Below are 16859 nucleotides of genomic sequence, written 5' to 3'. Positions count from 1 at the left end.
ACATAGGGTCACTGAAAGGAAAGCCCAATTCACCCAAGAGGTTCTTTATCCATAGAAGTTCTACCACACCATGAGACATGGCCTTGTATTCAGCTTCTGCACTCAATTTGGCCACCACACTTTGTTTTTTACTCCTCCAAGTAACAAGATTTCCCCAAACAAAGGCACAATAGTTACTAGTTGATTTTTTGTCATCCATAGAACCAGCCCAATCTACATCAGTGTAAACCTCAACTTTCATATGTCCATGTTTTTCAAATAGGAGTCTAGTCCCAGGGATTTTTAAATACCTAAGAACTCTGTATGCTGCCTCCAAGTATGTGGTCCTGGGAGCATGCATAAATTGACTAAGGACTCTTATTGCCAACACAATGTCAGGTCTTGTCATAGATAGGTAGAGAAGTCCGCCCACCAATTTTTGATACTGCTTTGCGTCTGCTATGGGCTCATCACTACAATCCCCAAGTCTGTGATTCACATCTATAGGAGTGTCAGCAGGTTTTGCTCCAAGCTTCCCCGTGTCTTTCAAGAGATCTATAATATATTTCCTCTGGGAGATGAAGATACCCTGATTTGAGCGGGCAACTTCAATTCCAAGGAAATAACGTAAAGGTCCCAAATTCTTCACTTCAAACTAAGTAGCCAAGAATCTCTTCAATCTCTGTATCTCTGAGTCCCATTCACCAGTGATAAAAATGTCATCGGCATACACAATTAAAACTGCCATTCTTCATTGTTCTCTCTTCACAAAGAGTGTGTGATCAGACTGGCACTGCTTAAAGCCCATCTGTTGAACTACTTTGTGGAACCTACTGAACCAGGTCCTTGGATATTGTTTTAAGCCATATAGAGATTTCTTCCGTCTGCAAACTTTCTACTCATTTCCCTTAGCACAAAAACCTGGAGGTTGGGTCATGCACACTTCTTCTTCTAAGTCACCATTCAAAAAGGCATTTTTAATGTCCTGTTGATGAAGATCCCAATCTAAATTTGTTGCTAAAGAAAGGAGAACTCGAATAGAATTCATTTTTGCTATAGGTGCAAAGGTTTCTGCATAATCAACTCCATACACCTGTGAAAAACCTTTTGCAACTAGCCGGCCCTTGTATCTTTGCATTGTGCCATCTGCCTTATGTTTCACAGAGAATACCCATTTGCACCCCACAGGTTCCTTTCCCTCAAGAAGATCTACCAACTCCCACATGATATTTTTGTGAAGGGCATTGATCTCCTCCTTCCTTGCATCTGTCCACTCAAGAATAAGTAAAGCTTCTTCAACACTCTTGAGAAGGGAAACACTGTCAATAGCAGAGAGAAAAGCACGGAAAGAGGGTGAAACATTCTCATAGGATAAGGAGTGAGCCATTGGGTGGTGTGTGTGGTGCATGATCTGACACCCTTCCTCTTAGCAATTGGAAGGTCTAGATCACAATTAGAAGTATCAATATCAATGGGTTAAGGGACATTAACTAGAACAATAGTACCTGGATGTAGTGATGGATTCAATCCTTGAGAGTTTGATGGCATAGGTTACATAGCTTTAGGATGCTGTATGTCTATTGAACTTTGTTGACCCTGGCCTTGACTTTTGTAACGCTGTCTACGAAAGACCCGAAATAGAGGAGGGTCAGGAGGAGAAGGCAACAAAACCTGTCTCTATTTCTCCTCACTTGGACTCTCCCCTTGAGGAGAAGCAGGGAAGAAGGACACATCTTCAAAGAAAGAAACATCCATGGATACAAAGTACTTTTTGGAAATAGGGTCAAAGCAACGATAACCCTTTTGGGAAAGGGGGTAGCCAAGGAAAACACAAACAATGGCTTTGGGATCTAGCTTCCCGCGGGTAGGAGACAAATCATGGACAAAACATTTACACCCAAAGACACGCATAGGGATAGGAAACAATGGAGCAGTGGGGAAGATAAGCTGCAGTCATAACAACATCCACCCAAAATCTTTTGGGAACATTCATGTGTATCAGTAACCCCCGAGCAACCTCTAGAAGATTACGGTTCTTTCTCTTTGCAACCCCATTCTATTGAGGGGTTCTAGCACAAGAGCTACGATGAAGAGAGCTACAAGTTTCAAAAAATTCAGTGAGGTCACCATGAAAATACTCTTTGGCATTGTCTAATTGGAAAATTCTAATCTCTGTTTGAAATTGTGTGTACACCATACGTTGGAATGCTTTCACAAGTTTAGGAACTTCTTCTCGAAAGTGCATAGGGTACACCTACGTGTATCGAGAGAAGTCATCAATGAAAGATATGAAGTATCTGTAACCATTCTCCATTGGAATATTTATAGGTCCCCAAACATCATAATACACAATGGAAAAAGAAACATCTGATCTTTTATTACGTAAAGGAAATGAAGTTCTACAATGTTTACTTAGCTGACACACTTGACACTGAAAATCATCTGATATAGACTTAAACATTTTTGGAAACAAGTACTTTAAAGACTCAAAGCACATATGACCCAAATGATTGTGCCACAAAGTAACTTAACTTTTATTTGACTGACTCAAAGACTCTGAGGCTGCAAGACCAACTTTATTCTCCAGCACATAGAGACAATTCACCATGTTCCCTTTACCAATCGTCCTCCCAGAGGCCAAATCCTGGAAGATGCAAGATTGAGGAAAAAAGGTCATTGAGCAGTTCAAAGAGTGTGTAATGCTACTAATAGAAAGCAGATTAATAGGCAGTTTTGGAACATGTAAAACATTGGATAGAGGTAAGCTGAATGGCAAAGATATAGATCCTCGACCAGCAATGGAGGAGAAGGATCCATCGGCTAACATCACTTTATCTTTGCCAGAAAGAAGGGTGTATTATTGGAAAAAGGTTGACTTACCAGTCATGTGATTGGAAGCACCAAAATCAATAATCCATGGAGATTTGGAGGTATCAGTAGACACATGGAATGCAGAAGCTAAGTTACTTGAGGTAGAAGCAAAGGAGGTTGAAGGAGTGGGCCCAGAATCTGCTTGTGTGAGAGCCCTACCATATTGTTCCAAATGGTCATAGAAGGCAGAGATAATATTTTCCTTGAGATCAGACCTAGGGGGGCAATCCTGAGAATTCACAATAGTTCCTCCACTCTGCAACGTGAGAGGCCAAGTTAGCCAAGGTGAATTTCTTCTGATTTGGTTTCTTGTTCTGTTTTTGAGCTGATTTCTTATTTAACTCTTGTGCCCACTTTGGCTTTCCATGCAATTCCCAACATGTCTCCTGTGTGTGTTAGGATTTCTGACAATGAGTGCACCACAGTTTTTTATCATCAACCCTTTTCTGACCATCTCCCTTTCTTGCTGAATTGGTATTACTTCTTGCAACTAAGGCAATGGTCTCCCCCTTGGGAGGATTCATGGCAGATTTTCTACTTTTTTTGGACTGGACTAGAGCATACACCTCTTGGACAGAAGGAAGGTCCTTACTACCCAAAATTTGAACTCGAATTGGTTCGTACATAGGATTAATCCCTAACAAAAAGGCAAACGCCCGCTGCTGTGACACTAACTGTTTGTAAGCTTTGGCATCATTTTCACTTTCCCAGTTAATGTTCTGATAGTAATCTAACTCTTTCCAGATAGATCTAACTCTTATTAAGGCTGCAACTTGTGCCTCTGTGGTTGAAGTTTCCACCTTGTACCTTTCTTCTGTTTCTCTTAATTTCAATAAAAATTCATATATTATCAATAAAAAAGAAGGGAAATCTTGTAATTTAATTCATTTTTTATTATAAAATGGGCATATGTAGAGAATTTGTAGAGAATCTCCACCAGTTATTTCTTCTCTCTTTCTTTCTCCTATTCTTCTCTCCTCTTCTTTATTCCTTCTTTCTTTTCTTTTCTGATCTATAAATCTATTATAAAGGACACAATCTGTCATATCTAGCAGAGATTGTAGGCCTGAAACATTGTATCAAAGCATGCCTGAATCAGATTAAGACCTACAATCTAAATATGTAACAAACTAGAGTTATATGATATATATGCTCTGGATTGAGAGGGAGTGTTAGAAGTGGTATATTGTATTTGGACTTTGGAGTAAGTGGCAGGGCAGATTTGTCCTTTACCCCCGGATTACTAAAGAGGGGATTGTTATGTTACTTAGTTTTCTATTACAAATAGAAGTGGGAAAAGGTAGAGATAAACACTATCCACACCAGTTGCTTCTCTCTTTCTTTCTTGGTTTCTCCTATTCTTCTCTTCTCTTTGCTCTTTTTTCTTCTGACCTACAACCTATAGGATATAATCAGTCTCTTTTCCCAAGTGGATGATTAAAAAATTGGATTCTGAGAGTTGTTAACTATTTCTTTATGTTTGTACTTTGGATGATTTTTTCTCATCAGGGAGATCTCTTCATATCTATTATAGTTATTACTATTTTTTTCTTAATAATTGTTTTCAAGCCTAAAATGGGGGCAAAAAAATATCCGTTCTAGAAAGAACTTGGGCATTCTAACCATTCATCTTACTAAAAATGAAGTATCATGAACAACCATAGGTGATAATGTAGGACCTTATATATATAAAAGAGAAAGACAAGAACCCCACTTCATTAATAAAACAAGGAAAATGATTTAATAATAGAAAGGTATTGCTTTCATCCAAAAAGCACATGATTATCAACATCATATTCCATACAACATGCACATCAATAAATCCTAAGTATTTTTCTTTTAAGCTGCCCTTTCTCTCTCTCTCTCTCTCTCTCTCTCTCTCTCTTTTTATCAAAATGAATATTATGTTCTATTACCTTGTATCATTAAAAACTTGTTGCTTCCTCGTGTCATATAAAATTTGACCAGCCTTTAGTGGCAATGATACTGGATAAACCAGGAATTTGGTGTAACTTTCTCATGTTTGGTTTGGTTTCCATACTCGGTTTTCCTTAAAAATTTATTCCTCATATTACTTGAACATCTAATGAAAGGTTACCATTATTGAGGGATTCCCTGATTTTAGCATCTAGTTCACAATTAATAGGATGGCTATTTCTTTGTATGAAAATTGGGGGGGGGTCTAAATTCTACAGGCTAATTCATTGTCAGTTTGTCTATGCCAATTCAACTGAAAATTTCAACAATCTTTGATGAGAATGATACAACAAATTTCCTTCATGAATGCCTGTTATGGAAGAATAGGAATAAAAATAGATTCCATTTTCTTCTGAATTCATATTCCTATACTGCATGTTTGTTCCAACATGTTGTCATTTTTTTAACAATATAAATTGTTTCTTTTTCTTTTTACTACTTTCTGTGTTCTTTAGGTGAGAGATGAACTTGAACATCTATTGGATGATGACAATGATATGGCTGAGATGTATTTGACAAAGAAACTTCTCCCTCAGCCATTGGAACAAACCTCCCCAAGGGAAGAACAAGATTATGATGCATATGACTTGATGGATGAAAGGTGACTATTATTATTATCATGTAAATGTAATATAGAAACATACAATTAGACAATCTTCTCAAAGTATTTTTATTTTAGATCATTAACACTACCATGTACTACTTGCATTGATCAATATTTCACATTCATGCCAGAATTTGATATTGTAGGTTACATCTATGCAATCTATATATGGGTTGTTGGTTCCTAGAAGTATAAAGCCACCGATCCAACTGTAGTTCTCGGTTATTGGCCCCTAAGAGGAACTGAGATAATTTTTTTAATAAAAGAAAGTTTCATTAAAATAAAAAAAAAGAGGTTCATGAAAGAGACAAGGGATAAGAATCATCATAGAAGATATAATTTTTTTTTTGTCAACCAGAAATTTTCATTAATTAATGAAGAAGATACAAGTGAGCATCCTGGAGAGAGATAAACTCTCTTAACTCTCTCCAAGTGAGAATCCCGAGCATAAGTTGTATTTGACAAAGGGAAGGGAAACTTGAAGAATATCATGGTGAAGCTCTTGTTGCTCTATTCCACAGTCCAGTAGTATTCCATCCATTGGCTGCAAGCCCATGAATACTAATAATCACCTTTGCCCACAATGTGTCCTTTTTAGTCAGCAATCTCCACAATCATTTCCCTAAAAGATCCATGTTCGTCTTCTAGATATTTCCAACACCAAGACCTCCAAATTTCTTACTTCTCACCACCTCCCAGCTAACCCTAATTAGTTTTTTCCAATTTTTCATTCCTAGAATTTTAAAAACTGACAGGTAGTACATAGGCAAATTAGCCAAAAAGACTTAATCAATGTAATTCTTCCCCCTAAAGACAAATAGCTTTTCTTCTAAGATGCTAACCTTTAGTAAATCTTTCTGCCGCTGGGTCCCAAAAACTTGCACATCTTGGATTATCACCCAAAGGAAGCCCCAAATCAATCAAAGGACATTAAGCCACCACACAACTTAAGATTTCAGCATTATCTGGTATCTACCTCTGATCCATATTAATCCCTGCAATGCAGCTTTTATCAAGATTCACCTTTAAATTTGACATTCTCTTAAATAATTGGACCACCAATTTCAAATTCTGTGTCCACCTCCTATCTCCCCCTTCATAGAACAAGATAGTATCATTTGCAAACTGTAAATGGGTGATTGGCACACCTTCCCTACCTACCCTCCATCCTTTCACTAAATTCCTAGAATCCACCCTAGGGATTTGTCTTCCAAGAACATCAGCAATCAAAGTGAAAAGGAAAGGAGAGAGAGGGTCCTCTTGCCTAATTCCCCTAAGAGCCTGGAAATGATCAACATCTTTCCCATTCACCAAAACAGAATAGTGACAAGTCCTGATACACCCCTTAATTCATTTACACCATCTGTCTCCGAACCCAAAGCTCTTTTCTTTTTGATGAATAATAGTAAGTTTATTGATTCATAAGCAATTAGAGTGAGTTCATACATCATCCCAACGAGAGGCGCGAGCTGCAACCCCTCCTTGAAACTTACAAGTAAACTAGGAAAGAAAAACAAGAATCGCCCACCACAACTGAGCCCAAAATAATTCTTCCCTATTTACCCCTTGCTTAGCTAACACATCTGACAAAATAATTCCTTGTCAACCAACTAAATTTCTTCATTTCATTCTTGTATCGCCACATAGCCTCTTCAGAATTTTTCAACCAACCCACCACCACTTTGGAATCCCCCTCGATTATTAGGTGTTGTACCCCCAGCTGGTTTGCAAATTGGATCCCTTGTACAGTAGCTAAAAGTTTTGCCCTGATGGAATTCCCAATTCCTAAAGGACCTGAGTAGAGCAACAAAATCTCTCCCTTCTCATTTCTCAAAGCACCCCCCACTCCGGATAATCCTGGATTACCCATGCTGCTTCCATCAAAGTTCAACTTAATTGAGCCTTCGGGTGGAGGAGACCGGCTTGTAATTGATTTGGCCTTTAAAGATGAACACCTTGCTACTGCTGACCAATTTCTCCAAATGTCATTAAAGGAGAATTGATGAAAGATTTCCAAGGTCTTCAGCCAATGTATTGCCCTGTTTAACACACAGTCTTTCAAATCTTGGCTGTTCCTTTCCTTATCTTGAAAAATTCTGAGATTCCTTTCTTCCCAAAGAGCACATCTCCACATAATTTTCCCTATTTTTGTAGGCCAATAAAAGGTAGAATGGTTGAAGAGCATGTGAACTTCTGCTGGTAGACTCCAACTACCCCCAAGCAACGAAAGTAGCCAAGCCCAAAGGTCTGCAGAAAAGGGACAAGATACTAATAGATGGTAACAATCCTCACCGTGAGCTCTACAGAGGATACACCAATTAGGAGAAATACAGAGAAAAGGTCTTCTCTTTTGTAGGTTGTCTAAAGAGTTTACTTTCCCATGGAAAACTTTCCAACAAAAAGCCATAATTTTTGGGGGAACTGGCTTACACCAAATTTCTTTTGACGGAAAGGGTTGGTGAGTAGGAAGTTGAGAGATGGACTTGAAAAAAGAAGCACAAGTGAAGGTTCCATTGGGTCTAGGAGTCTAAACCCTCTTATCTGGCTTGGAGGGATCCAAACAAACCTGATTAAGACACCCAAGCAACAAAGAAAGAGACTCAATTTCAGCATCCCTAAGTCCTCTACGAAACCCAAAATCCCAAGTAGGATCTAAGGGTGTTCCCAAAGGTGAGACAAATTTTGAGACCACCTCTTTTTTGTACAAAGAAATAGAAAAAAGCGAAGGGAACAAATCCTTTAATGGTGAGTCTCCTACCCAAATATCCTCCCAAAAAAGGATAGAGTTGCCAGAACAAACTTCATACCTGATAAAATTGAGGAATTGAGGAAGGGTGTTGTGAATAGCCTTCCAAGGTGCTGCTAGGTTAGCTTGCCTCGATACACCAGCATCCCATCCATTCTCTGACCTCCCATGAATGCTTCCCACCACCTCATGCCACAATCTCTCTCTTTCCAAAGGCCATCTCCACAACCATTTCCCTAACAGAGCTTGATTCTTTCTAGTTACCCTCCCAATTCCCAAACCCCCCTCTTCTTTACTTCTGCAAACAATTTCCCAATTAACCAAATGATCATTTCTCTCTTGTCCCGGCTCCCATAAGAAGTCTCTCATCAACTTCTCTAGCTTCCTAGCTTCCCTAATTGGTATCCTAAAGACAGACAAATAATAGGTAGGTAAGTTAGCCAAGGTAGCTCTTATTAGGGTAATTCTTCCTCCTAAAGAGATATAGTTCCTCTTCCATGAGACTAATCTCTTCTCAAACTTTTCTAACACTGGGGTCCAAAATCTACTCTCCCTAGGATTTGCCCCTAAAGGAAGCCCTAAATATGACATAGGCCAAGCAGAGGTGGAACGCTCAAGACACTCCGCAATAGCCTCGACCTCCCCTACCTCCAAATTTATACCTGCTACGCAACTCTTTTCCAGATTTATTCTCAAATTATAGACACTTTCAAATCCTTTTATTAGCTCCTTTAGGTTTGCTACCTTTTCACTAAGACCTCATTCACAAAAAATCATTAGGTCGTCTGCAAACTGAAGGTGGGTGACGGGGACTTGGTGTCTCCCTATTCTCCAACCCCTAATGGCATCTTTGTTGTCAGCCTTAGTAATGATCCTACTAATCACATCAGCTACTAAGGTAAAATGGAAGGGTGAAAGTGGATCCCCTTGCCTGACACCCCTGCAAGCTGGAAAAAAATCCCTCACCGTACCATTTACTAGAATAGAGTAGTGACAAGTGATACACCCAAAGATCCAACTACACCACTTGTCCCCAAATCCACCATTTCGCATAACCTCTAATAGAAACTCCCAGTCCACCAAATCATAGGCCTTTTCAAGATCCAATTTACAAATGAATCATTTCCTACTAGACCTTTTCATTTCCTCTACACACTCATTCGCAATTAAAATCTGATCTGTTATTTGTCACCCTTGAATGAAAGCCCCCTATGTTTCACTAATGATGGTAGGGAGGACTGTTTTGATCCTCAATGAGAGCACTTTAGCCAGAATTTTATAGATGCTTGTCACCAGACTAATAGGCCTATAATCTTTTGGGTGGTTGGCATCATTCTTCTTAGGTATCAAGGCCAAAAAGGTGGCATTAATTCCAGGGCTTATAGTGTGATTGTCTGCAAATTCCTTAAAGACTTTAGCTAGATCCTCTTTCAACACCTCCTAACAGTCTTGATAAAAACCCATTGTAAATCCATCTGGACCTGGAGCTTTGGATCTATCCATTAGAAAGACAGCTTTCTTAATCTCTTCTTCCTCGAAATCCCTTTCGAGCCACCTTGCCACTTCATCAATCTTGGCCAATCCACCCTTTCCATGACTGTTCTCTCACTCAAAGGCCTTCTATAAATCGATTCGAAGTGGTCCACAAATTTTCTGGCTACGTCATCCTGGTTGGTAATCACCTCCTCTCCTATCTCTAGCTTGGTCACAAAATTCTTTCTTCGTCTCCCATTTGCCAAATCATGGAAGAATCTAGTGTTTCCATCACCTTCCTTAATCCACTTGTGTCTAGATTTTTGTCTCCAATTGATTTCTTCCCTCAATAACACTTCTTCCAATTCCTTTTTTAATTGTCTCCTTAGCACTCTATCCTCCTCGGTCAGCCCATTGTGAGATTTCTTTACATCCAATTTCTCTATTCGAGAGATTAGGCCCAATTTTTGCTCCTCAATTCTACCAAACTGATCTCTATTCCACTCTTTTATTTTGGCTCTCAACTTTTTTAATTTCTTATGGAACTTGATCCCCTTCCATCTTACCCCCCTCTCCTCCTCACCCGACCACTCCTTCACTTTTTTCACAAAATTTGGATGGGTAAGCCACATATTTTCGAATCTAAAAGGTTTGGGTCCTATAGGAAAAGACTCGGTTTCTATTTGGATAGGACAGTGATCGGAGGTGACCTTGGGTAATGCCCTAGCAACCAAGTTTTCCAAACTATTCTCCCAGGCAAGGTTAAAAAGGAATCTATCCAACTTCGAGCACAAAGGGGTTTCCTGAAGGTTGGACCATGTGTAACTGGCTTGCAATAGAGGTATTTCCTTCAGTTCACAATCTTCAATAAAACCATTAAATTTCCTCATGCTTGTTGAGATTACCTGTTGGGGATTACTGGTTTCATCAGAGAATCTAGACCTCCAAAAACTCCTAACCCATCTCCCATCTAATTCCATCAGTTTGGATTCTTGTAACAGCACTATCAGGTTTTTCCCTTCGGAGTAGGTCTTTGATCGTCCTTCTCTTCCTTGCACTCCCTAACCCTCTTACATTCCAGCTAATAATTTTCATCGATACAAAATAGCAAAGGAACCCAATAAGAGGCAATATTCTCCTCATTTTAGGCCCTTCCTCCTATCCCCTCTACCACTAAATTCTAAATCCCCCTCAATGTCTGAAATTAGCCTTTCCACTTCAGATCTTTTTTTCTTATTTGTTCCTCTTTTTCCCCCCTTCCCAATTTCTCCATCCTTTCCAGCCAATGTTTGAGAAAGAATTTTACCCTTATCACACTTATTTTGGCTAGAGCATCTTTCTACGAGTCCTTCCTTTTTATTTTATTCCTCCATCATTGTACAGATCATCTCCCAAATTCTATCCGCCTCCCCCTTACTACTTCCTTCCAACACCCTCTCTCCTCCTTCCACTATCACCCTCTCTCTTGCATCAGAAACTCTTGGATGGGAAGCTGGGATATCTGTTGCAGGCAAAGCAAACAAGTCAGTACCGAAAACAGAATTGACACCCATACCTGAAAGAACGGGGGTAGGACTAGAATCACTAGAAATGACTTCCTGACAGTCGGCAAATGGTTTTAAAGCCGTTCCCCTTTTTGGACAAGGTTGTGAAGTAGACATGGTGAAAGAATCACTTCCTGACGACCTACCCACTTGGAAAACCTTTCTATGTGTTTCCGACACTGGAATGCCCGCATCCATCCTCACGTTCGATTCTTGTTCCTCTCCACCAACATCCTGTAATTCATTAGACTCAGGGTCAGCTCCCTTGACGAAGGGAGGAGGAGTTTTCACAGCTTTAGAACCAATTTCTTCACCATTCCTAGTCTTCCTGCCACCTGCCTCTTCATTCTCTTCCTCTAAAACCAACAATTCTGTATACAAACTTTCTATTTCAAGAAGATCCTTGTTGCTTTTCGGAGACAAACTTCCCAGACTTAGCGTTTCGTCTCTATCAGAATCGTCATTACTGTTTTGTTCACTCAACCAATCTTCAAGCCTTGTTCTGTTCTCATCACTGGGCTTCAGGTATCTCGGGTTGCGCCTATCTGGTGAGAGACGGTTCGCCAGGTTGGAAGGGACCCACTGTAGAGAGCCTCGAGACTGCGAATCTTGAGACTTTTTTGCGCCTGCTCTGTTCGGTCGAGAGGAAGGGTTCGGGGTTGAAGAAGATAGACGCTTTATCTCGTCTATCAACTCATCCCTCTTCCCAGTCACGTGCTTACTTAATGTGTCCCTCGGCCCATCTGTCTTATAATGGGCCTTGGGCTCAAGACTATAGTAGCCCAACTCCTTTACTTGAGAAGCCTTCTCCGGCCCATCATAAATGGGATCCACTCGATTGGGCCCTTCTTTTCGTCCCACGTGACCACTTAAAGAGTCACGCCCCCCTGTTTTAATGGTCGAACCAGCAACCTTCCCTGTCTGAAATTGCTGGTTCAGCCTTCTCCCTTTCAACACTAGAAGCTTTTTGTCTTTTTCCCCTGACACCACCTGCGCAAAGGATCTGCCATTTGTCATAACCTCTTCTTGCTTTCTCCAGGTTTGACCTTCCAACTGCCCCAAAGCTTTTTGGCTTCCCAGAATTTGTTGGCCGTTTTTAGTGAAACATCCCTTCCCATTTGAATTACCCAATCTCACAAGTCCATGTAGTGCTTCTTCTTCCTCCTTCTCCCCTCCTACCAAACGAGCCTCCTTCCACAGCCCTGCTTCAATGGAGGAAGCTAACCACACAGAGACAAAGCTCCCCTCTGTTCGTACCTCTACCTTTCGTGGAATTTCTTCTGGCTTCACACCACTTAGCAGGATTGCTACTGAATAGAGATCGCCCCAGAAAGCACCTTTCAAGATTCCTCCACACAACACAGCTATAGACTCTGCTATTTCTTGTTTCCATAGATGGAATGGCAAGCCTATTACACGCACCACCACACCATCTTCAACAAAAAAATCCTTGGAGTTGGATGTTGGATTCCATTTGAAGACTGTGAATGATCCGAACTCAGCCTGAACATTGATAGCTAATATTTCCAAATCATTCTCTAATGGATCTAGGATGGCTTTACAGTTATCGAAGGGGGTTACTATGAAAACACTCTTCAACTTCAACCTGGTTGCCAGTAAGTCAGCTACCCTCCTCCAATCATTAACCTTTTCCTTGGCTTGTATCACAAACTTACTATCCCACTCCTCTCTCTCTCTAAACCTCCCACCATTCTGCAATGGCCTTTTGTTTTTGCCATGACCACTGGCCCTTGTTGTACCCTGCTGTTACTGAAATAAGCCTTCTCCTCCCTTATGGAGGCTTTTTTCCCATTTGCTACTCTTTGAGCTAAGAACTCTTTGAGCAACCAGTCAACTTCCCCCCAGCCTTGGTTCTGTTTTCCTGCTGGTAGACACACCAGTTGCCTTTGTCCCTTACCAAAAAATTCAGCCAAAGCTATGAAGAGCCCCTTTCTATTCCTCTTACATTCAACAACATATCTTCTCCCTTCTAGTGTACTAAAATCCTGCCAGTTTATCTGCTTAACTTTTGAACAGGCTCCAGCTATGAACTTTCTCAGCCACTCGATCATTTCTAATCCTTCCAGCAATATTGTACCCTTTTTCGCTTCCCTTACCTTCAGGCTTACCTTCCCCTTGATTCTCATCTCTTCGAACAGGAGATTTTTTGCTTTTATCTTCAAGGATCTCCTCCACTGACCTGCCTGCACAAACTCCATGTCCCTCAAGTCACCAGCCTTATTTCCAGTGACAACTACCGCATGGCAAATGAAGTTTTTTCCCTACAAGTCTCCGAACCCAAAGCTCTTTAAAACCTCTAAAAGACAATCCCAATGCACTAAATCATAGGCCTTCTCTAGATCAACTTTACAAACAAAACATTTTTTTCCCACCTTTTTCATCTCTTTAACACTTTCATAAGCTATAAGAATCTGATCAATGATTTGTCTTTGTTTCACAAATTCCCCTTGATTTGGGGAAACAGTGGAAGGGAGAACATGCCTTATTCTATGAGAAAGCACCTTTGCAATAATTTTGTAAAGACTATTCACCAAATTGATGGGTCTAAAATCCTTAGGGTGTACAACATCATCCTTCTTCACAATTAGGGCAATGAATGTTGAGGTTAAACTTGGATTAATCGCACCTTTCTTAGAAAATTCATTGAAAACTCCTTGAACATCATTTTTTAGGATCTCCTAAAAATCTTGATAAAATGCCATTGTGAAACCATCCAACCTAGGAGCTTTTGATCTATCCATAAAAAAATTGCATCTCTAATCTCTTCCAAATCAAAACTCCTCTCCACCCAATTCTTAAGATCTTTTGATAATCTCGGCCACTCTAACCCATCCAGCCACACCTTACCCCTTAAAGGCCTCCTAAAAATAGATTTAAAATGGTACACAAATGCCTTTTCAATCTCACTTTGTTGGGTAATGGTTTCCCCATTCACCTCCAATTTAGAAATGAAATTCTTTCTTTTCCAAACCATTTGACAAGGCATGAAAAAATTTAGTAATACTATCTCCTTCCTTAACCCACTTATACCTAGATTTTTTCTCCAACTGATCTCCTCCTTAAATAACACATCCAACTTCTTCCTAAGGGATCATTTCAAGTCCTTATCTTCCTCTCCAAAGGATCCATTTCCTTCTTTAACATCCAGCTCCTCAATTTGGCTAATTAACTCTTGTTCTCTTTCTTCAAGTCTCCCAAACTGGTGGATATTTCATTCTTTTATTTTGGCTCTCAAATCCTTCAACTTCCAATGGAATAACATGTCCTTCCACTTAACCCTCGGCTGACTTCCTTCCCACCATTCCTTGACTTTCTCTAGAAAACCATTATGGCAGAGCCACATATTCTCAAATCTGAACGGGGTGGGGCCACTTCCTCTAAAATCTTTCTTGACAATGGGAATAGGCCAATGGTCCAAAGTCACCCTAGGTAAAGCTCTCAAGACCATACTTCTCCAGTATTCTTCCCAACCCAAAGTAAACAAAATCTATCTAACTTGGAGCAAATTGGATTAGTTTAGAGATTGGACCAAGTGAACTTATGGTATGAGAGAGGAAACTCCTTAAGCTCAAAGTCATTAATAAATTGATTGAATTTCCTCATACCAGTGTTGTTTGTTTGTCTTATATTATTGGACTCCTCAACAAATTTGATCACATTAAATTCACCCCCTAAACACCAAGGTCCATCCCACATCCCTGTAATATCACCCAACTCCTTCCACATTTGATTTCTTTCTTTCTTTTTTGATAGTTAAAATTCATTAATATTTCATTGTGGCATGAGATTGATCACTTGGAGACACTTGAATGGGAGAAGCAAAAGGATGCAACAATTTATAACAAGCTGGTGGAAAGAAATAGAGTTTTTGAATTCTTAGTTGACTGAAATCTGAATATGATATTGTAAGACAACAACTCCTCCCTAGGGAAAGTGTTACTTTGTTTCAAGCCTATTCTCTGGTGCATAGGGAGGAGAGTACAAGGAAAGTTATGCTACAAAATTCTCTAATAGAATCGGCCTTAGAAGCTATGAAGCAGAAGCATGGTGGTGATAAGGAGAAAGAGGTGAGGAAGGAAGAAAAAAGGGAAGTGATCTATGACTATTGCAAGAAACCTAGACACACCAAAGACACTTGCTAGAAGCTTTATCCTCATTTGGTGCTTGCAAGACTTAAGAATAAGAAGGGGAGTGCAAATGCAGCTAGTACTACATATGCCTCTTCTTCTTCTGGGGCTAGACATACTTCCTTAGATGCCTTGGCTGTAGTTAGAGCAGCTCTGACACAATTGGAGAATGATGCTATAGTTAGAGCTACTTCTTTTGGCATTACAGACCACCTCAGTTTACCTCTGCTCCCTTCACTTCTACCTTAGCTTTTGCAAATTCAGGTACAAGAGCTACTACTTATCATGCCTCGACTCCAATCCAGGTAACACTAATCTTCTTTGGATTGTAGATTCGGGTGCCTCTAACCATATGACCAATTTACCCCCATTATTTACCTCTTATCATTTGTCCTTATGTAGAGACAAAGTCCTTGTAGCTGATGGCTCTCTTGTTCCCATTCCCATTTCTCTTGGAGTATTTTGGTAAACCCTTAAATTCGTACTTACTTGAGTATGGGGTTATTCACCAGAGCACTTGTCCTTATACCCCTTAGCAAAATGGAGTAGCTAAGAGAAAAAGTAGACATTCTAGAAGTTGTAAGAAGCATTATGCCCAATTCAAATGTTTCTATATGCTTTTGGGGGCATGCAATTAACACAACTATGTATCTCATTAACCGAGTTGCTTCTTGTGTTCTTGGTGAAAGCTCCTTTCACCCTTTTATACCCCAACAAAGATTTGTTTCATTCTAAATTTGATCTAACTCTACTAAATGCATATTTCTTGTATATGCACAAAATTAAAAGGAATATTGCTGTTATGATCATTTTTCTAGCTCTCAATTTGCGTCTATGGATGTTACTTCTTTGACGATGTCCCTTATTATTTGGGGTTTCATCTCAGGGGTAGAGAGGTGAGAAGGGTGTTTTGCTCTTGAGCATGTCCCTTAGTTGATTCTCCTTGAGACTCTCTTCAATGCTTCCTATGATGCCTTCATTTCCTCCGACGAACATCACAACAGAACAGATTCAAAAGAACTAAGACAAATCCATAAGTCTACCACCTACAACAAAGAGGAACCAAATGGAGGGCGAGTTCGAAGTAGTGGGAAGGTGGAGAAAGGAAGTTTCGTTCAAAGCAAAGCATTACAAACTAGAAGAAGTGAAAACGAGGTCTCTGGTGTTCCTGAAGATAAGAGAAGAATAAAGAGCCACAGTGTATCTCCAAAGGAGGTAGTAGCCTGGCTGAAAGGCTTCCTAGACGTAGCTTTAGTGTCAAGGAAAACGCAAGCCTAGAAAAACTCAATCAAAATCACTGGAAAGGTGTTTGTAGCTGAACTTCGACTAAATAGGAAGGGCTGGTTTGCAACAGTCTCAGAATGGTTCGGCGAAGGTAGATGACAAATGATTTATATCCCCATGGGAAAACAAAGTAAGGGGTGGATGTTGTTCGTAAGGGAGTTGCAGATTTGCTTATGGAGAAATGAAGACAGACCAAGGAATATCCAACCCAACCAAGCACCGGAAAATCAACC

At 40.0% G+C, this 16859-nt stretch overlaps 1 protein-coding gene across 1 annotated transcript in view; it reads left to right on the top strand.

Annotated features, from left to right (window-relative positions):
- Window positions 1–16859, top strand: part of LOC104587037 (magnesium transporter MRS2-F-like) — a 46376-nt gene that overhangs the window by 14312 nt on the left and 15205 nt on the right. The window contains exon 4 of the mRNA XM_010244469.2: window positions 5283–5428. Within this exon, the coding sequence (XP_010242771.1) occupies window positions 5283–5428 (146 nt within the window). The remainder of the gene's footprint in view (window positions 1–5282; window positions 5429–16859) is intronic.

The sequence above is a fragment of the Nelumbo nucifera genome, chromosome 5 (genome assembly GCF_055504915.1).
Source record: "Nelumbo nucifera cultivar China Antique chromosome 5, China Antique-T2T, whole genome shotgun sequence".
NCBI lineage: Eukaryota > Viridiplantae > Streptophyta > Magnoliopsida > Proteales > Nelumbonaceae > Nelumbo > Nelumbo nucifera.
Note: the sequence above shows the minus strand (reverse complement) of the source record. Positions and strands in the feature narration are given on the sequence as shown.